Consider the following 22,749-nt stretch of genomic DNA (forward strand, 5'->3'; position numbering starts at 1 on the left):
TGGCTTTTGAAAGTATTGGACTATGCAGAAATGGCAAAGCTGACAGCAAAATTAAGAGATCAACAAGACAAACTTTTTATAGAAGAATGGAGGCTTTTTATGGACTCGTTTTTTAAAAATACCGCAGTGGTAGTCCAAAATATATGGAGGGCACCAAGCTGGGGAAAGAGGCCAGCCCATTTCAGTTAACTATAGCAGATTTTAACATACCGTGTTATCTCCTTTATTCATGCTTTCGTATAAGTCATATGCGTTACAAATACTTTGTTTTATTAGTATGGACGCAGAACTTACAGTGCATCTATCCAGGAAGCTTGCTTTCTGATAAAGCCAGCAGTTATTCTAAGAACCGCCCGCAAGCCTGCACTGCTTACTTATTAAACTTCTCCCTAATGGGAACGCTCCATCATTGGCTGCAAAGTTTAGATTTGAATTTGATTGCAAAGTTTAATCAAGGTTTGTGATCTATGGCAGGAGGTAGCTGGCCAGCTCTGCAAAATCCTTTCCATATAAAAGAACCTGGGGACGCATAACCCGGCGGATGAAAAAAGGAAAAAGATTGCCAATTACTATTTGAAGTGAGCGCCGAGCTAATCAAAGTGATGAATTAATTTCCTTTAGCAAATTACTTAGGTCTAAACAGCATATCACATTATCTAAGTTTGCTGGCACAACAACTTGATACATGGATCTGGTGAAATGGATTGCATGTTTTCAGAGGCTGAACTCACTTCAAATAAACTTGTTCCCTTTGCTTGTTTATTTATCACCCCAGAAAAATAACCGGTGGGGGCGGGGGGGGAGAGAAGGGTATGACCTTATATACAGGTTCCAACACCTACACACATAAATGAGGCACATTTGTTTATAAATAGCAATTATTTTATTGTGCTAGAAGGGGAAAATCTCTGGGTTAATCTCTTTTGAAAACAAGAGTTGTCCCACCACTGAGAGAGAAGATGATGGTGGTGGTGACTGGAAAAATGCAAAATGAGAAATGCAAAATGAAATAAATAAATAACTACTACTACTACTAATGAATAACTTCCTCAACACATTTTTAAAAAGCCATAGAATGTTAATCAGCTGAATGCATTGGGGTTTTGGTTTTTTTGGGGGGGAATAAAATTTATTAAATATTTTCTCAAATTAGAAAAGAACGTGCAGTGTCTTTCTCCCCCCTCCCCTTTTTTTCTAGGTCACAGACAACAGTCCTACAATAAATAAGCAAAATAACGAAACAGGCATTAGAAGTCACCCCAGAACTGGCCCTATTGAACATTTTCCAAGATCATAATGCCCACTCACATTATAAAGAGCTTATAACTCACCCACTCTCAGCAGTCAGAAACATCATAGTTAGACCCTGGAGAAATCTGTCAGGAGTAAACATAGACTACTGTTAAAAAAATTGTATGGGAAACAGCTTTATATGAAAAGGACTCCTTCATCCTGGTATGGCTCCCCTTTATCACATATACAGCCAAATGTCTGGCTGAAAAGAAACATTTTTGCCTGTTCCCTAAATATTTATAAAAGGTGCCAGACTGACCTCCCTGGGAGAGCATTCCACAAAAGGGGAGCCACTGCAGAAAAGGCCCCGTTCTCGTGTTGCCCCTCTTGTGGGGGAGGCACACAAAGAAGGGCCTCAGAGGAGGATGAAAATGGGAAATATGACACTTGATTCTATGAGACCTGAGAACGAAATGAGCAGAATGGGTGGTCCTGTTACAATGGAATGTGAAGTCAGTTAACAAGCACCTGCGATATGGAAGCACAGAGGGCCACAATGTGCAAAATGTGCACAAATGTGGAAAATGGGAACGGTGCGCTTTCAAGGGGTGTGCGGAAAGGCCCTCTGTGCCTTTGCAGGTTAAAAATAAATAAATGCTACTGACATTGGTGTGTAATGAAAGTTGTTGCATGTAACCAGAAGCCTGTGATTCAGCTGTCATTGAAGCCAAACTTTCATTGTCATTATGATCCTGACCACCGATTGGGTCATGCTAGCCGGCCTCTCTTACAACATGCACGCTTCATTTCTAAAACACAAAACCTGTAAAGATTTCAGGAACCAGATTTAGTCTCGTATTTGCATTTATTTTCCCCAGACTGCTGTTTCAGAGACACCGAGCCGGTTTATAGATATCTTTTACCAGACTAATTTGTTAGTGGAGGTATGAGGATAAAGCAAAATGTTGAGTTTTGCAAAGCTGCTCTGCAGGCAAAAAATATGATTGCAATTATTATTATTTTTAGATGGTGTACTGTGACAGGTTGAATAGCTTAATTAGCACATCAAAGGCTCTGTCTTGTATTTTCCTCTGAACTTCTTTCTTTCCCTTTCTTTCTTTCTTTCTTTCCTTCTTTCTTTTGCTATTTCTTCTATTTTTCATTGACATAAGAACAGCTGTGTAAAGCTTAGTTGGATCATAAAATTATCACCAGTGATTTTGTCCAGCAGGTTGCACCCCCTGCCCCAATACCATTAATGGCAGTCCAGTTTTTACATTTATGACGTTATTGATTTGAATGTGCACCAAGTAGTGTCATTTCAGCAAGTCGTTCCAGAGCAGAGAATGGGAGGGGTCAGAGAGATTATCAATTAAGTTTGAATGCCAGCTCTTCAGTATTCTAGATTCAGGTGGGTAGCCGTGTTGGTCTGACGTAGTCAAAATAAATGCAAAGATTTTTTTTAAAAAAAATTAACAAAACTTTCTTTGAAAAATCTTTTTTTAAAAAATCAATTTAAAAATTGTCCAGTAGCCTCTTAGAGACCAGCTAAGTTTGTTTTGGGTATAAGTTTCCGTGTGCATGCACACTACTTCAGATACCAATATTCAAGAAGGAAATCAGCCCTGAGTGCTCACTGGAAAGACAGATCCTGAAGCTGAGGCTCCAATACTTTGGTCACCTCATGAGAAAAGAAGGCAGCCCTAGATAGGGAAGTTTATAAATGTTTAATATTTTATTATGTTTTTATATATCCTGGAAGCAGCACAGAGTGGCTGGGGCAACTCAGTCAGATGTGCGGAGTATAAATAATAAAATTGTTGTTGTTTTGGAATTGTTGTTTAGTCGTGTCCGACTCTTCATGGTCCCATGGACCAGAGCACGCCAGGCACGCCTGTCTTCCACTGCCTCCTGTAGTTTGGTCAGATTCATGTTTGTAGCTTCGAGAACACTGTCCAACCATCTCGTCCTCTGCTGTCCCATTCTCCTTGTGCCCTCCATCTTTCCCAACATCAGGGTCTTTTCCAGGGAATCTTCTCTTCTCATGAGGTGGCCAAAGTATTGGAGCCTCAGCTTCATGATCTGTCCTTCCAGTGAGCACTCAGGGCTGATTTCCTGAAGAATGGATAGCTTTGATCTTCTTGCAGTCCATGGGACTCTCCAGAGTCTCCTCCAGCACCATAATTCAAAAGCATCAATTCTTCAGCGATCAGCCTTCTTTATGGTCCAGCTCTCACTTCCATACATCACTACTGGGGAAACCATAGCTTTAACTATACGGACCTTTGTCGGCAAGGTGATGTTTTGGAATAGGATGTCCCTATTTTCTTTGGAGAAATGTTGGAGGGTATGGAGAGAGTTTTCCTGAATGTTGTCAACTCAGGTTGAGAAGTCTCCTGTTTTCCTTCAGGAAAATGATTGTGGTTTGATCTGTCTATTCCAGGCTTGGGCCCATTTAATTAGTACACAATTCCCCTCCCCTTTAATGTATTTATACAAATTTATACAAATTGTGCTGTCCCCTATTCATGTGTTTATACTTTGCCCAGAGTGTCGCAACCTTGATTTGATCCTCTGGGCATTATTTTGTTATAAATATTAAACAGTATCACTTGGGTACCTGTTTATGCATGCAACCATGCTTCCAATTTTTTTGTTGACAGAGCAGAGTAAGTAATTCTGATGTTTTATTTACCTTAATAAGGCAAGCTCCGTTCCCTTTTAATTAGAGACCTGCTGTTTGCATTCTTACTGTGAGCAGGCAAAGATCTGAAACTTTCTGGGGAGATAGGGATTTAGGAAGAGGAATGTAGAGAGAAGAGGCCTTCAGATCTATTGCCCAGGATCACGACATTTTGCAAAGAGTTAATTTGCTATTCGCACTGCGCAACAGGCAGCAAATGCCAACTTGCTCCTATGAGTTCTTCAAAGGAAAGGAATTTTTTTTTCTTCCAAAAAAAGGGGGCCGCCTTTAATTTTCCATGGCTTGCTTTATGAAGCATGATCCTTATTGTAATAAAGTAATGATTTGCTTTGTAACAGGTGTATAAGAAATCATTTTCCTGTTTTCAAATTAAGGGAGATGAGCCAAGAGGAAAGTGAAAATGCAAAAACAAGTAGGGCTGGCGAGGAAGAGCATGATAAAAACAAGGAGAGATTGGAAGGTTGGCCTTGTTGCTACAAGGGCATGTGTTTCATGCGCAATAAGGTACCAGGTTAATCTTTACTGAATGATTTTTAGATAGCTAGCAGGTGTGGACCCCGCTAGAGATTTTGGAGTTCTGCCAGGGGGTCAGGGCAGATGATATTGGAACAGATGGGCCAATGGCCAATCTATTGATTAACCTCAGGGCCAAACTATTGATTAGCTATTTATTACTTGTGATAAACATTTATATGTTGTTGTTGTTGTTTAGTCGTGTCCGACTCTTTGTCACCCCATGGACCAGAGCACGCCAGGCGCTCCTGTCTTCCACTACCTCCCACAGTTTGGTCAAACATTGTGGTAGCTTTGAGAACACTGTCCAACCATCTCATCCTCTGTTGTCCCCTTCTCCTTGTGCCCTCCATCTTTCCCAACATCAGGGTCTTTTCCAGGGAGTCTTCTCTTCTCATGAGGTGGCCAAAGTATTGGAGCCTCAGCTTCAGGATCTGTCCTTCCAGTGAGCACTCAGGGCTGATTTCCTGAAGAATGGATAGCTTTGATCTTCTTGCAGTCCATGGGACTCTCAAGAGTCTCCTCCAGCACCATAATTCAAAAGCATCAATTCTTCGGCGATCAGCCTTCTTTATGGTCCAGCTCTCACTTCCATACATCACTACTGGGAAAACCATGGCTTCAACTACAGTGGTGCCTCGCAAGACGAAAATAATCCGTTCTGCGAGTCTCTTCGTCTAGCGGTTTTTTCATCTTGCGAAGCAAGCCCATTGACGGCTTAGCGGATTAGCGCTATTAGCGGCTTTTAGCGGCTTTTAGTGTCTTTTAGCGGCTTAGCGGCTTAGCAGATAAGCAGCTTAGCGGCTTAGAAAAAGGGGGGGGGAGAAAAAAAAACCTGCAGGAACTCGCAAGACATTTTCTTCTTGCGAAGCAAGGCCATAGGAAATTCGTTTTGCGAAGCACCTCCCAAACGGAAAACCCTTTCGTCTAGCAGGTTTTCCGTCTTGCGAGGCATTCGTCTTGCGGGGCACCACTGTATATGGACCTTTGTTGGCAAGGTGATGTCTCTGCTTTTTAAGATGCTGTCTAGGTTTGTCATTGGTTTTCTCCCAAGAAGCAGGTGTCTTTTTGGGAGAAAAGCAATGACAAACCTAGACAGCATCTTAAAAAGCAGACAGTGTCTGTCTCCAACAGTGGCAGTGTCTGTCTCCAACAGTGGCAGCAGGCTAGATGCCCCATGGATGTTCATAGTCATGGGCTTTTTTCTGAACATCTGGTATTCACAATCACGCTGCCATTTCTTTCTTTTTGCCTGCTATTCCATTTTTATCCCACCCTTTCTCTCAGGAGCTCAGAGCTCAAGGCAGTTTGCATGGTTCTTCTCCCCCACGGTTCTCCTCTCCTTCCTTGGAGGTTTTTAAGCAGAGGATGGATGGCCACCTGTCAAGTATGAGATTCCTGCATTGCAGGGGGTTGGACTAGATGACCCTTGGGGTCCCTTCCAATTCTATGATTCTGTGAATCAGCCGCTTCCATTATGCTCAGTGTTCAGGGATGATGGGAGTTGTGGTCCAGCAACAAGCATCCCCAGATCTCATTATGAAAACTTGCGAGACTCAGAATTCCTCAGGCTCAGAGTAAGACCTCTGTCCTTGCATTATCCTATGATAACTAGGAACTCCCAGATATTGTGGGAGTCCCCTTGCTGGCTGTAGTACCCACATCCATGTCAGAGAGTTGAATTGGGTGAGTGGCATTTTTCTGTGTCTTCCTGCCTTGGAAGCCACCCAGTTACTGCCAGCTTTTTGGAGTCAGTAAAGAGTTTATATTGACTTCGCATTGTTGTACTTGGTCATTGTGTTGCCTTTGGATATTACCGATATTTGTTTGCAACACAGGGGTTTAATTGTTTAGCTCTTTGGAGTCGGCAAAAAAAAGAGAGGGACAACAATCTTGATGTCTAATAGATCAGTTTCATGAATTTCGAATTCAATTCAGCGAATCCATGTGAAGGCTAAGTGTCTCTTGCAGTGCTGGATTTATGCACAGTCATACCTCATGTTACATCCGCTTCATGTTACGTTCTTTCAGGTTACGTCCCGCAGTGACCCGAAAGTACCAAAAAGGGTTACTTCTGGGTTTCGCCGCTCGCACATGCGCAGAAGCACAAAATGACGTCACACACATGCGCAGACGGGGTGAATCGCAACCCGTGCATTTGCAGACGCTCCGCTGCGGGTTGCGTTCTTTTCATGTTGCGAACAGGGCTCAGAACAGATCCCGTTCACAACCAGAGGTACCACTGTATAAGCTATAGCTTAGGGCCCCACACTCATGGGCCCCCCAAAAAATTTAAAGGAAAAAACTGGATGTAGATTTCCAAAATATAAGATAAAAAACAAATAAAATAAAACCTACATACAGCAACAGTGTTTTGTGTTGTGCAGGCTCCTATGTCAGTAATGGGTCCCGCCTGCTAGTTGACAAAGGACAGCTGGACATATAAAGGGCCCCATTACCTTCAGTAGCTTAGGGCATCATCAAACCAAAATACGGCCCTGGTCTTTCGCTATCTACATTCTCATCTACCCAAGGAGCTGGCTTTGTTTTCCATGCCACTACTGCCTCTCCTACTGTCTGCTCGCACCTGAGTCCCCTCCTGCCTAGGGCGAAGCCACGTTTGAAAAGCCATCAACAGATACCGCCGAAGCTGCTGCAGCCTCTGTATCCTCCTCTCAAACAATTACGGATGCACAGGGCTCGGCCTGCCAAAAAACAAATAGAAACACAAGGCTCGATTCAAGCATCTGTTTCCTCCTGGCCAGTCTCCACAGCTGTGCTAAGTGGCTTTGGAGCTGCCCCAGGTTGTCTGTCATGGGCTGGAATCAGAGTGGCAGGCAGCTGGACAAGCAGGGGGCCCTGGCTTCCTCTTACACTATAAACTTATCGCCACCCTGCACATTACTCAGCACCTTGCATGAAGCCGCCCTTAACGAGATTTGTAGGCTGGGTGGTTGCCTGCAGAAGCCATCATCCCTAGACCACAAATGTATTTGTCTGTGTTTCCTCTTACTGCAGAATCTGGGTTTTCTGAAACCTTTACAGTGGTACCTCAGATTACAGGTACTTCAGGTTACATACGCTTCAGGTTACAGACTCTGCTAACCCATAAATCATACCTCGGGTTAAGAACTTCGCTTCAGGATGAGAACAGAAATTGCATGGCAGCAGCAGGAGGCCCCATTAGCTAAAGTGGTACCTCAAGTTAAGAACAGTTTCAGGTTAAGAACAGACCTTCAGAACCAATTAAGTTCTTAACCCGAGGTACCACTGTACAGCGCTAGTCAATTGGAAAGGGGTGGGGGTCTGACACCTTGAATTTTCAGAATGTAGTGCTGGACCCTGGCTAGAGTAGCTGCATCTTGTTTTCCTCCTCCATAGGGTTCCCAGCCCTAGAGCACCCCAGACCCTGAGATTTCAAGGCCCAAAGCCGAGACCTAGGGGCAGTGATGTCACAGGGGCAGTTTCCAGTGATATTAAGCATAACACATTGAGCATTGACTACAGTCGCTGAGAGCATGTGATTCAAATAAAAAACACACAAAGTCTAACATATGAGCAAATATGTTGGAAATTTAGATAACGGTTGGAAATTAAACCCAAGGGGATGCTCCCAAGCATGGGTGTAGCCAGGGCTTTGCTTGGTGGGGGGGGGGCATTACAGGAGGCAGGCAGAACCTCAGTTAATTGAGATTTTTTGTAATACTTTTCAATACTTTTTGAGGATTTAGGGGGGCAGCTGCTCCCCCCTCCCTTGGCTATGCCCATGTTCCCAGGTCCAGTTGAAGTAATATGGTCACTCCTTTTCACCTGCTTAGGTTTAGGTAGGGAAGACTCTCTCACCCTGTCTGCCTCATTATTTATGACGTTACATGAGAACTGCAGATATCGTGGGGCAGCTTTCTTGTCTTGCGAGAGCAGTAACGGTGGAAACAAGCTTATCAAGCATCAACTCTGATCAGCTTGATGATCGTGGCTGCATCAGCTTGATTTTCTGATAAGCCTGAGAACTTCAACTGGCCGACAGAAGTTATAGCTCTGCATCCTAATTCATTTTGTGTGTTTGTGTGTGTGCTTCCAGACAAGGTCACTAGAAAAGAGAGCATTTATTTCATTCCCCCTCTCACACCAAGCCACAAATATGGTTTTGATCAGTTACAGCTGCTTTATTCTCTGCTCCAGAGCAATAACTTCTCTTTCCATCTCATAGGGGAGGTCAGCATTGACTTGCTCTTCAAAATACTTCTTGATTTCTTCCACCTCCTTCTCCCAGAAGTCTCTGGAAAGGGCAAACAGTTCCTGTGTGTTGACACCTTCCAGGCCTTTCAAGTTCAAGCCCGTGTCATCAGGGACGTAGCCGATGGCTGTCAGCTGCGCACTCACATCTCCCCGAATTCGGTTGAACATCCACTGCAGCACACGGCAGTTCTCGCCGAAGCCAGGCCACAGGAACCGCCCTTGCTTGTCTTTCCGGAACCAGTTGACGTGGAAGATCTTGGGCAGTTTTGCAGCAGGCCGGTGCGCCATGCTAAGCCAATGCGAGAGGTACTGGCCAAAGTTGTAGCCAAAGAAAGGCCGCATGGCAAAGGGGTCGTGCATGATGATCTTGCCTGTGGGGAGAGGGGGGAAAGATTGTGTTATGAGGGTCTTTCTTGCCCACATTCAGAGCACCATCGATTCTGCGCTTGACTGGGGAATGCCCATCGTGGTTCAGTGACACAGCAAGTGCTATGCATGCAAAAGGTTCCAGGTTCCATTCCAAGTATGCCCAGGTTCAATTTCAGTCAGTCAACCTGAGATCCAGTGTGGCGTAATGGTTAGAGTATTGGACTAGGGCCTGGGAGACCACGGTTTAAATCCCGTCTCTGCCATGAAGCTCGCTAGGTGACTTTAGGCCCATGGGTAGGCAAACTAAGGCTCGGGGGCTGGATCTGGCCCAATCACCTTCTAAATCCAGCCTGCAGACAGTCTGGGAATCAGCATGTTTTTACATGAGTGGAATGTGTTCTTTTATTTCAAATACATCCCCGGGTTATTTGTGGGGCGTGTCTGGTGTTTTTACATGAGTAGAATATGTCCTTTTATTTAAAATGCATCTCTGGGTTATTTGTGAGGCATAGGGATTTGTTCATTTTTTTTTTCCTTTTCAAAATATAGTCCGGACCCCCAGAAGGTCTGAGAGACAGTGGACCGGCCCCCTGCTGAAAAAGTTTGTTGACCCCTGCCTTAGGCCCGTCACCATCTCTTCGCCCAACCTACTTCAAAGGGTTGCTGTGAGGGTGAAACAGGTAGGAGGAGAACCATGTACAGCACATGGAGCTCCTTGGGAAGATAAAGGCAGTATATAAATGTAAAATAAATTAATTAATTAAAAAGTCAGTGCAGACTAAAACAAAAACCAGAAGGCAATGCTGAGCTTAATGGGTTAATGGTCTGACTTGGACCATGGCTGCTTCCCACACAGAATGAGGCAACTTGTAATGAGGCAACCAAAACTCTGCCCTTGAAACCAACCCGATCCCAAAGGAGTCAAGGTGTAAGCAACTCTGGAGCTGCGATGGCAGGGGCTGATGGGAGGTGCAGTCTAAAGAAACCTAGTTGCCGAAGGCTGTTTGAGATGAAGGCTGGTACTCCTCCCCTAACGAACTGCTACTGCTAAATAGGCAAAGCATAAGCCATGGCCCGGGGGCTGGATCTGGCTCAATTGCCTTCTAAATCCGGCCCGTGGACGGTCCGGGAATCAGCGTGTTTTTACATGAGTAGAATGTGTCTTTTTATTTAAAATGCATCTCTGGGTTATTTGTGGGGCATAGGAATTTGTTAATTCCCCCCCCCAATATATATATATATATATATATAGTCCGGCCCCCCACAAGGTCTGAGGGACAGTGGACCGGCCCCCTGCTGAAAAGGTTTGCTGACTCCTGGCATAAGCTGACTACTGCAAACAGAAGCAGGCATAGCCATGTGCATTGGTACAGTGTTAATGGCTTAATCCAAATGCTTGTCATGAGCAAAACCAGTTTCAGCTTACTGGTGGGTCTGCAGCACGGGCAGCCTTGCACAAAGCAAACAAAGCAGGGGTCCAATGAGCTGCCACCCGGGTGCATTTTGGGCTGCCCAGGCAGAACAGAGGATGCGATCCAAAGCAAAAGAGCACTGAGCAGGTGACTGAAACCAGAAGCTTATCTGGGCCCTGAGACCATGGCCAGACCAGGGCTGCAGTCTCTGAGGCTCTGCGTCAGCCCCCCCCCCCCCCCGCATAAAGACAGAACCTCACAATGTCGCACCTACTTATTCCCAGCTGAACTCAACGAGAATTAAAAATATACAAGACATCTTAATTTATTTCAGGGTCGTCTGCATTTTTAGCTTTGTCTGGATCGTGCAAAAGAAAAAGAACAGCAACTCTCTCCTCCAAACTGGTCTGGATACACCAGTTTCTGGGGTTGGTTCATGAACCAAGATGTCAGCGCTTAAGAGCTACCATGCAGCCAAATAAGCTATTATTTTAGGTGTCCGATCAACAGATAAGTTTTGCCAGAGGGCCACAACAAAAAGGAGTGTGTGTTTCAACACCCCAGTCCAAATTTGCACGAAAACCTACTACTGGCAAGCCCCAAATCCTTTTGCCTGTGTGGGACAACAACTGGGGGAGAGCAAAGTTTGGCTAATAGGCTGCCAATGAGTAACTTGGTTCTCACAAACACCGAAGAAGCAACGTCATTAAGTCTCTGCCTCGCACCCCTAAACTAGTAGATTGCAAATCTCTCTAGACCTTGGAACCATAAGATCTTTTCACCAGCCCTAATTACTCACAACGGCTACACTGCCATCAATATATTCACACTAAGAAAGAAAGGAAATAGGTTCCAGCAACTAAGTGTCAGCAATTTCCAGGTGAAAATAATGAGACGGGCTATTTAAATGCAGAAGCGTTATTATAGCCTGACTTACCTTTATGTTCAGCGGCAGCTGTTGCTTCTGATCTCATCGTTGCACCTACGAATACTCCATGCTGCCAGTTAAGGGCTTCGTAGACCAGAGGCACACCTGGGGAGAACAGGAACAGCTGTAATATTTAGAGCAGGGCAGTCCAACTTTCCATACCAAATGGGCAGCTGGAGTACTTTGACACAGAGCCCGTGGGCCGCACACACTGAATTAAAATTCCACATCAGTGTTTGCAATATATTTAGCATTACAGTGGTACCTCGGTTCTCAAAGGTAATCCGTTCCAGAAGACTGTTTGACTTCCGAAATGTTCGAAAACTGAGGCGCAAAGGACCAGCTGCAAGTTCAATTAGAAAAACTGAAAAACATGCAGTGGAAACTGTTTGACTTCTGAAGCGTGTTTGAAAACAGAAGCAATTACTTCTGGGTTTTTGGCGTTTGAAAACAAAAACACTCGGCTTCTGAGATGCTTGAAAACCGAGGTACCACTGTATTTAATATACAGTGTTACCTTGTGCTAATATACAGTACCTTGTGTTAAGTACTTAATTCGTTCCGGAGGTCTATTTTTAACCTGAAACTGTTCTTAACCTGAAGCACCACTTTAGCTAATGGGGCCTCCCACTGCTGCCGCACCGCCGCACCGCCAAAGCCCGATTTCTGTTCTCATCCTGAAGCAAAGTTCTTAACCTGAAGCACTATTTCTGGGTTAGCAGAGTCTGTAACCTGAAGCGAATGTAACCTGAAGCGTATGTAACCCAAGGTACCACTGTACACAATTACAGTGGCACCTTGTGTTATGGACGGGATCCGTTCCAGAGGCCCGTCTATAACGTGAAATACCCACAACTCAAAGTGCTATTTCTGTGCATGTGCGTGGTGCGATTTAGCAGTTCTGCACATGTGCGAAGCGCGATTTAGCACTTCTGTGCATGTGTGAGTGGCAAAACCTGGAGGTAACCCGTTCCGGTACTCCTGGGTTGCCGCAGGACGTAATATGAAAAGACGCAACATGAAGCAGACGCAACACGAGGTATGACTGTAATATATATAATTATATATATGTAATTAAATATGCAATTATTAGATTTAATATCTTTAACTATGAAACAAATTTAATACACAGTTATATGCGCATTGCACAAAAATAGATAATTATGCTTCATGTTTAATGTCTCTTCTTTAAAAAAAATTTAAAAATTGTCCAGTAGCACCTTAGAGACCAATTAAGTAGTTTTGGGTATAAGCTTTTTTGATTATTTTTTTTGACTGCGTCAGACCAACACAGCTACCTACCTGAATCTAGTCTCTTCTTTAACATTGCTGAGGGTCGCCAATAAGGGCCTCATAGGCTTCTTGCAACCTGCAGGCTAGACCACCCTGATTTAAAGGTTGGCAGTGCCACACATAATGAATTTTGATGCTTTCCAACACTGCAGCAGCAGGAGTGAGTTTCGGATTACGGCGCATCCTTCCTTCTTGTGGTTTATCTAACCCATTCAGATCTTAAACAGTTCAATCAAGAGGCTAGGCTATCTTAAGATACAAGGAGTCAGGGAGGGACGTTTAGGTTACCAATGGCCTCTGCCTCTTTAAAGCAACTGTTGAGCAGCGACAAGGGTAGCAAGAGGGTCCAGCGGGTGGTGAGCATTTGCCACTTTCCCTGGTCCCTCCTCACTAAAGAGGCTGTGTGTGCTCCCAGCATCCTGACACATCCTCATGGATTGGAGCTTAGGCATTACTCTACACCAGGGATGGAGCAGAAACTTAGTCTGGCTAGTATTTTTAATGCGGACATACCTAATGCACACTTCCCCAAACTATATGCAGACCAAAACACAGCTATTCTTTGGAAACTGCACTTTGCTGAATTTTGCGATTCAGTTCTGCAAATAAAAATGCGTGCAAAAAATCATCACGTCTGTTAGTGTGTGCACATGTTGGTGAAAATAACGTGCCGAAATGCATTTTATTAAGTGAAACAGTCACTAAGCTGCTAATTAACTTTCATGAGGACTATTTTTAATAAATGTAAACAGATGCAGAAATGAGAACTGAAGTCTGGAAAAATTAGGAACTGAGCAAAATTGAAATTCATAGATTCACATCCCGAGATTCATATCCCAGATTCATAGCCAAAAATACAAAAAATGGGAGCCATGTACCCAGGTTTCACCCTCACCTTGGCATTTATTTATTGGTTTATATTTTTGTAATAATAATAAAAAAAATGGATTTCATGATAGTTTGAAAAAGAATTTACACCTGATGCAACACTGTGTATTTGGTGGTACAGTGGTACCTCGATTCTTGAATGAAATCCATTCTGGAATCCCGTTCGGCTTCTGAAATGTTCGAAAACCAAGGCATGGCTTCCCATTGGTTGCAAGAGCTTCTTGCACTCAGCGGAAGCTGCGTCGGATGTGCGGGTTCCGGAAAACGTTTGAAAACAGAAGCATTTACTGCCAGGTTTTCAGCGTTCGAGAACAAAACATTTGGGAACCGAGGTTCCATTGTAACATCTAAAAGATACCCAGGTAATTTTTGTATGGGCATCCTATGTAAATGCAGCAAATAAGCACAAACGGCCTCGGTCCTGTATACCTGAAGGAGCGTCTCCACCCCCATCATTCTACCCGGACACTGAGGTCCAGCACCGAGGGCCTTCTGGCGGTTCCCTCACTGTGAGAAGCCATGCTACAGGGAACCAGGCAGAGGGCCTTCTTGGTAGTGGTGCCCTCCCTGTGGAATGCCCTCCAACCAGATGTCAAAGAGAACAACTACCAGACTTTTAGAAGACATCTGAAGGCAGCCCTTTTTAAAGAAGCTTTTAATGTTTGATGTATTACAGTATTTTAATATTTTTGGAAGCCGCCCAGAGTGGCTGGGGAAGCCCAGCCAGATGGGTGTGGTATAATAATAATAATAATAATAATAATAATAATAATAATAATAATAATTAAATAGAACAGATAGCCCCCTTTTGAGACTCTTACCTTCAGGTCTCCGTCCTCCAAATATGATCCCCTCGATTGGCACTCCTTCTGGAGCCTCCCAGGCAGGGTCGATAATGGGGCACTGGTTGGCAGGAGAGCAGAACCGGGAATTGGGGTGGGAACAAGGTTCCCCTGTGCAAATATAACAGATATTTATAGTGGCACCATTAACCGAAAATGCAACGGGGAAAAAAGAAACAGGGAGCCATTAACTGGAGTTAATTGTACCGCTCGTGGCTGTCCATTCCTTGTTCTTCCACGAAGTGAGCATCACCCCGGGCGCAAACTGCTTTTCCATGCCTTCCCAGTACACGCCTCCATCACTGGTTTCTCCCACGTTGGTGAAGATGGTGTTCTTCCGTATGGTCTTCATAGCATTGGGGTTTGTTTTCACTGACGTCCCAGGAGCCACTCCGAAGAAGCCATTCTCTGGATTGATGGCTCTGAGGTTACCTGGGGAATTTTAGAAGCAGTGTGAGGTTCGGAGACCTTGTCTCTGCTTCAGTCACTCCCCACCTCCCCAATACACACCCATTCCTCATTCAATCCTTTCCAATGCTTTAACAAAACTCTTCTGCTCCTCCGCTCACAAATACTATTTTCAGGCTTCTCAACTTTGGAGCCACTGCTGATGGTTCCCATCTGGTTATGCCAAAACTGCAAATGCATTTTAAAGCGCTCTAATTAGCACTCACTTGGGATCCTTCCCTGCATCAATTAATGGATACTACAGGGGTTTCTGAGATATTCCCTCTTTAAATGTCACTGCTCTGCAGGAGACAATATTTCCCCACCTGCTTATCTTGCATGGGGCTAAACTTGGATGCAATGTCATACTGTAGGTATCCTTCGAACCTAAACCACTGCTATTTTTTTCCTAATTGCCACCCTCGAGGGGAAAAAATAAATCTCGAAGTTAGGAGAAAGCCTTATCTGTTTCTTTTTGTAACAATGAACATGGTACATGGTTTTACAGGAGGGTTAAAAATATATTCGCTCTCTTTCCACATCCTGAAGCAGGAGAAGGAAGGGTGACAGGAAAAAAGAGTGGGTGAGTGGGTTGCTGGTTTTCTCAGCAATGGTGAAACTGACAAGACTCTGCACACACAGGCAGTTCTTCATGAAGGGCTTTGAAATGTAAGAACAAAAGGCGAAAGATTTATACGATCTGAGGAGAAGCCAGAGTATATATATACATATATGTATATATTGTATATGTACATATACAGTGAGAGCTGGACCATAAAGAAGGCTGATCGACAAAGAATTGATGCTTTTGAATTATGGTGCTGGAGGAGACTCTTGAGAGTCCCATGGACTGCAAGAAGATCAAACCTCTCCATTCTGAAGGAAATCAGCCATGAGTGCTCACTGGAAGGACAGATCCTGAAGCTGAGGCTCCAATACTTTGGCCACCTCATGAGAAGAGAAGACTCCCTGGAAAAGACCCTGATGTTGGGAAAGATGGAGGGCACAAGGAGAAGGGGACAACAGAGGACAAGATGGTTGGACAGTGTTCTCGAAGCTACTAACATGAGTTAGACCAAACTGTGGGAGGCAGTGGAAGACAGGAGTGCCTGGCGTGCTCTGGTCCATGGAGTCACGAAGAGTCGGACACGACTAAACGACAACAACATATATTGTAATCATGCTTAAGTAAGAGCAATGTAGAGAAGCCAGAAGAGGGGTGGAGGGAAGTTAATTCGGATAAGATATAGATTGAAAGGAGAATAATATTGTTAAGCTGTATTGTGTTTAAGACATTTGGAAAAAATTAATAAAAATTATTGGGGGGGGGGCGGAGAAATGTAAGAACAAGCCATTCCAAAGTGGGTACAGTTGTATTGGAAAAGTGATGGGAGGGAGGGTCAAAATGCATTTCATTTGATCGCTTCAAACGCAGGGGCCACAAAAAATGCGAGAAGTTCAAAATGCCACTGTGAGTCATAGAGCTGGAAGGGACCCCTGAGGTTCATCTAGCTCAACCCCCCATGATGCAGGAATCTTTTGCCCAACGTGGGGCTCGAACCCACAACCCAAAGATTAAGAGTCTCATGCTCTGCCGACTGAGCTATCCCACATTTCTGAACCGCTACCAGATTATTTAAGAACCCAATACAAATATACTTAATGCTGCATTTCTTGTTACATGTGGGAGGAAGAGAGGGTGTAAAAATGAAAATAATTTGAGAAGCATGTGTGAAATCTGCCTCAGAAACAAGCTAGAGCAAGTGCCCCTAACTACCGGAGGTTGTGAGTAGGAAAATATCTGTTCTTCCATCATCTGACACCAGGCTTTCCTGACAGCAAGTACAGTCTGTTCACACAAACATTATCAGTGCATTTTTTTATTCAGTGAAGTGGTCTTCACTGCATTGACATGGTGAACCAGATACATGGTTCTTTCAACATGCGTCCATGTTGCAGCCAATGCATATTTGATCAAGTTTTACGGGGTCATGGTAACACGTGGCCTGGAAAGCCGTTGAAAGATCAGAAGGCTGTTTCACCATAGCGAGGTCATATTGAGTTTGCCAACAAGAAACTGTGGCTCCTGCCCCATACCAGATGGGACGAAGAAACTGTCTACCTCACCCAACTTTTGCTATTGGCTCAACTGCTGGTTTCAACCACTGATATCAAACAGCTCTGGAACATCAACATCCCTGGCTAAATCCCCACTTGGATGCTAAAGAGGTTACCTTGGTCATCAAATTTCATCCAAGCAATATCATCCCCAACACACTCGATTTTCCACCCTGGCAGAGTTGGGTTCATCATGGCCAAGTTGGTTTTTCCACAAGCACTTGGGAAGGCTGCAGCAAAATATTTCTTTTCACCTTCCGGATTTGTGATACCCAATATCTATTTAGGGGAGAAAAAACCCCGCTCTCTTAAGGAGTGCCATGCAGCTGACAACAATACCATATTGGTCCAAATATAAGCTGCACCCAAATATAAGCCACACCTTTAAAATTCATGGGGGAGGGGGAGAGAAAAAAAGACAATACCCGAATTTAAGCCGCTCCCTTAAAATCCCACAGGCACTCACACCCGTTCTGTTTTACTGTATGTCTGTTTCAGCAGCGATCTTGTAAAAGCCAATTTTCGTAAGTGTCAGAGTAAGGTCGTGGATTTAAGCGACACTTTAACTTTTCGAGTTCAGAATTTGGAGGGGAGCAGGAGTGAAGCTTATATTCAGGCCAAAACAGTAATATTAACGACTGCAAAGCATAAGTAATAAACCAGCTAATCTCTGAACCACTGCGGGACTTTTTCAAACTGAAGAGCAAAGCTACCAAGTGAAGTTCTGAAATGTCATGGAGGAAATATAATATTTGATTTTAGAACATGGTAAAATTGTGCACAATTTGCAATCCCTGGAGAATATGGACTTCTCAACCCCATTTAGTCTCTGTTTGGGTATTTAGCATTCTGCTCTGCTCAGGGCAGTCCCCAGTGCTCTCCCCTTGGCTGCCTTCACAACAACCCTGCGGGTTTAGGCTGACAGAGAATCACTGGCCCACTGACTGAGGATTTTGGACCTGCCCAACACTCCAGCCACTACACATAGGTTTTCTGTATTTAAATATATTACTGCTACTATTGAACAGGCTCTGATCTAGTCCCTATATGAAGAGAGAGCCCCTGTATAAGAACCCCTATAAGATTAAATAGAGGTCTGCTTTCCTCCTGCCCTTCTCTCCTTATGGCATATAACAACACGTATGTCCTAAGACTAGGGAAAATCAGAGAATCTCAAACATTCCCAAAAAACTTCAAGGTTACTCAATATGATTATTTCCATTTAACAGATGGAGAACTGAGGCTGAGTGAGAGTGACTTGCCAAGTGTCACCAATTGAAGGATCTCACTGCTGAGCCATGATTTTTTTAGCTGCGGGCATTCCACCCATGCCTTCAAGCTCTTTCCTGTTCCATAGAAATGAAGGCGTTTACTGCCGTTCACTGTGCCTTCGGTTGCAACAGCACCAGTGCAAGCAACACATTTATTGTTAAAACTTTCCCCTACCAGCATGTGTTCGGCAAGCCAGCCCTCTTCCTTGGCGATCCTGCTGGCGATCCGGAGAGCAAAGCACTTCTTTCCCAGGAGGGAATTTCCTCCATAGCCGCTTCCAAAGGAAATGATCTCTCTGTGATCCGGGATGTGAGCAATCAGAGTCAGATCTGGGTTACAGGGCCAGTTATTTACCAGAGGCTCTACGAAAGAAATTAAGCAAAACACGTTATTTATTGGGATTGGTGACCTGGATAAAAGTGCAACCTTCTCCTTCTTTTAAGATGCATCCTTTTAAAACTGGACCACATGCCTATTTATTTTACTTTTGTTTGGTACACAATAAGCCCACAACTTGTGCGCATTCAGCTTTATGCATGTGGCAAAAATATATATAAATATAAAAGGGGGTGGAGTTCTGGGGAAAATGATTTTGGCAATCCCACCTGCCTTTGAATCCAATGCGTTTTGACTGTATGTGATTTTAGCTTTAGGCACGATCCCCAGAATGTAACCCCTGCAGGCAGTCTTACTGTACCAAAACTTAATTTCAATGTTTGTTTTCCAGCACTAGGTGTCACTATAGTGCTGTCTGCACAGCTAACAGCAGCAATATCAGCAACTAGTGGTTTTGGAAAACAGTTAATTCTTGAAACATTCTGTTTGATAGAGAGGTAGGCAAAACTCTCTCCATTTTCTGTAAGACCAGATGGCACTGAATCTGCAGAAGCAAGATCTGGGAGAACATTAAAAAGAAACCCAGCTGTTCCAAAGCATCTTCAGTGAGCAATTTCTGGTCCATCGGGATGACGAGCTGCCTGGCAACCCTGTATAGCAAAGCATCCAGGACCATAAAGTAACGAAGACTTTGCACTGAGAATGGCTTACTTTTCAATGGCAAAGGGCACCCAACTGAATGGAGGCATTTCACAAATTCCCCGTTGCCCAGGGCCTCTAGGACAGACGTTCCCATCCGAGTCATGATCCTCATGCTGGCCACCACATAAGGAGAATTGTCAGCTCAATCCCAAACTTGGATATAGGGGAACCAATGGGCCCCATGCTGAAAGGGATGACATACATGGTGCGCCCTGCAAAAGAGAAGCCGAAAAAAGGATTTCAAAACAGCAACCAAGACCACTGTAAACATAAGCTGGGAGTCTGTACCTTACATGTCTCCTTACCACCCCAAACCCTCTCTTCTCTCCTTTTATTTTAGATGGTATTTTGAAAAACAGGGGAGGCTAACTTTTTCTGCACTCAAAACATTAGAAGGAATCCTCTTTTGCACAGGAGGACGATTATCTAAACTCGAGGGCAGGAATTTGGCATTGCGATAGAGAAAACTCTCGCACCTTTCATGCACCCAGGGAATCGAACGCTGAAGGCTTTCTCAAAGTCCTCTTCAGACATCCAGCTTCCCAGCTGGCTCACCCCACTCTTCGGGATCGGGATGGTGTCTCGCTGCTCCTGAGTGACGATGACAGTTTTGCTTTCGATTCTGGCCACATCCCTCGGATCTGTACGAGCCAAAAAGCTGTGGAGAGAAGGAGCAGGACACCTGCACTTCAGCTATATAGGAAACAACCTGAACGCCTTCCCTGCCTGGTGTAGCTTTGCAGAGCAAAGGAGCCACCGCCGTATCTGCAGCCCTGTGGCACACGGGAGCTGAGGCAAAAGTGGGGGAAACAGGGAGATTGCTCTGCCAACCTGGCTCCTTTTCCTGGAAAGCCTTGTTTTGTGGATTTCCAGCAACACTTCCACTAACCCACATGCCTGGCAGGCAGCTGGTGGGAAAGTGAGCTCCATCTTCATCCGGCGAGACCCAATCCAGTCTGGCACAAAAGTTTCTGGGTTGCTCTGCCTGATATTAATAATTACAAGATTCCAGTACAACTCTACCATACTATGATATTTGAGTATGAAAGGACTATTATTTACAACACAGCTCCTCTCTCTCTCTCTCAAACACCCACCCACACACCCCTGCTCCTCCCTTTAGACTGGGGTGGGGATCCTGTGAACCTCAAGATGTAGCTGGACAACAGTTCCCTTCAACCCTGAACATTGCCATGCTGGTGAGGGCTGATTGGTGTTGCAGTCTAACAACATCTGGAAGACCACAGGTCTCCCACCTACTCTAGATGGAGGTTGTAGGATGCGCCACCTTTCCCAAGCTTCCCCACTCCCAAAACTCCCCAGCTGTTTCCCTCCCTCTCTCTAAATATTAGGTCCCAGGTAAGAAACATCTCCTGATCATCCTGGACCACTAACCTGCCATCTGCTTAGCAAAATAAATCAGCGAGGCTGGAGCGATTACGTTGAAACACTGAGCACAGCACTCTATTAAACTAGCAAGTAGGGACATTAAAACTGATGGTATCAACAAACCCCAGGCTTAAGGCAGACCAAACAGCAGCTGCTGATGGGATCCCATCTCATCCTCACTACAGCGGCATGCACACACAAATACGCACAGAACACACCCCACTTACCAATTCTCATATTTGCCAAGCTTCTTAATCATGCCTTCCTCCACCATGAGCTCCAAGATCCTTTTGTTCTCATGCTCTGAGCCATCGCAGATGTGGACAGCTTCCGGCTGGCAGAGCTCAGCGTTGCTTTCAACAAAGTCCCTCACATCTGGCGCCAGGCTCTTCGGGTCTCCCTGGACGAACTTTGGGGTGACACTTCTCTGTGCCCGCGGCTGGGATGGCATCGCCTGTTCTTTGCAAGGACAAGGCTCGGGGTTGGGGGTTCGTAATAGGAATTGCAAGCTGGAAGGGGGCTGGGGGGGGGAGAGACAGTATGTAGTGTAACAGATCTGGGTTGGAAAGCTTAGTTTAAAATACTTGCAGTGATCGGAACATAGGAAGCTGCCTTATGCTGAGTCAGAGCATCATCTCAGTATTGTCTACATCAGCAGTTCTCAACCTGTGGGTCCCCAGATGTTGTTGGACTACAACTCCCATCATCCTTGACCACTGGTCATGCTGGCTAGGAATGATGAGAGTTGTAGTCCAACAACATCTGGGGACCCGCAGGTTGAGAAACACTGGTCTACACCGATGGCAAGTGGCTCACCAGGGTTTCAGGCAGTCAGTCACTCCCACAGGTTGAGATCTTCTGCATTCAATGCAGGTGCTCTTCAACTTCTACAGCCCTTCCTCATGATCAAGAAGCACCTAGCATCAGATTGAGAAACAAGAGGTCATCTGAAACTGAAAGTGTCTATATCAAGGTTAGAAGTGAATGCAAGTTATATACTTACCTTTTCGGAGCTGCCTCTGTTCTCAGGCTCGGAGAGGATTTCGCAGGTTCTTTCAAGCAGTAAGGTGTTGCTTAGGGACAAGCTCTGTCCCAAACCTCTGGTCTTCCAGAAAGCAGCTTCCTTGCTTAAGTACTCTTCTTGGGTCGCAGTCCATCCCACCGTCTGGAGGCTCGCCTCTGACGTCACGGCATGGAAACGTGTCTTCTGGCTCGTTGCCTAGATGGGTGTCCTCAGAAGCGAACTAGCAGTCCCCAATAGCTTATCTGTTAACTGGTTCCATTAATGAGTGCTTGCGCGCCGTTCAAGCCAGTTTACGAAATATCCTGGCTAGGTCAACCTTTGGCCTCATTCTGTCCCTGTTGCAAAACAAAGAAAGAAGGGAAGAAAGAAAGAAAAAGAACGGTTGCCATTTCTCAATGCAAGCGAAAGGCTGAGCACACCCACCCACCCACCCCGGATGGTTGCAGAAGCCGAGGCTCAGAGGGCAGTTATGTGTGCAACAGATAGAAAAGCAGGTTTCGTAGTCACAGCAACTGCTCGCTGCAGGCTCGCCCCAGGGGTGTTTACTCGCTTTTGGAAATTTCCCTTGGCATGGGGGAAAAGAGCAGGTCTGAATAGCAATCGGAGGGAGAGGAAAGGAACACCATTTGCATTCAGTTCACACATACCAGTTCCCATGATATCCCGTATGAATGGGAAAGTTTTAATTTGGCTGGGAGAGTCAGGTTTGTAAGTTCCTTATAAAGATGCTTCCGTTCTACTTGGCCTTGGCTTTGCTTTCACGAAGGCCTCCTCTTTTTCTTCTTTTTACTTTTGTGCATGGCAGGGACATACCCCAAAAGCTGAATTTGATCTCTAGCCAAAGGGGGATTCCAGATATCTGGCACAGGTGACATCCATACCATACATTGAGAGGGGCTGGCTTCCTCTCAAGGAATTCATGGAGAAACAGTTCCTCAATAGACAACAGTTCCCGTGGTTCTTTGGGGCAAGCCATGCACTTTAAATGCATGATGTGGACATGACCACAGATCTGAGCCCATTTATGTCTTCTGTGGATA

At 44.9% G+C, this 22,749-nt stretch overlaps 1 protein-coding gene across 1 annotated transcript; it reads right to left on the reverse strand.

Annotated features, from left to right (window-relative positions):
- Positions 1-8,537: 8,537 nt before the first annotated feature.
- On the reverse strand, positions 8,538-22,074 carry PCK1 (phosphoenolpyruvate carboxykinase 1). Its single transcript, XM_081868212.1, is given in 11 exon segments — positions 8,538-9,060; positions 11,408-11,503; positions 14,401-14,532; positions 14,629-14,853; positions 17,103-17,265; positions 18,433-18,620; positions 19,306-19,431; positions 19,434-19,508; positions 19,773-19,954; positions 20,913-21,205; positions 21,689-22,074. Coding segments are annotated over 10 exon segments (1,866 nt in total). The 5' UTR covers positions 21,137-21,205; positions 21,689-22,074; the 3' UTR covers positions 8,538-8,605.
- Between the last annotated feature and the right edge of the window lie 675 nt (positions 22,075-22,749).

Source organism: Podarcis erhardii, assembly GCF_964252035.2.
Source record: "Podarcis erhardii genome assembly, chromosome: 6".
NCBI classification, from domain to species: Eukaryota; Metazoa; Chordata; class Lepidosauria; order Squamata; family Lacertidae; genus Podarcis; species Podarcis erhardii.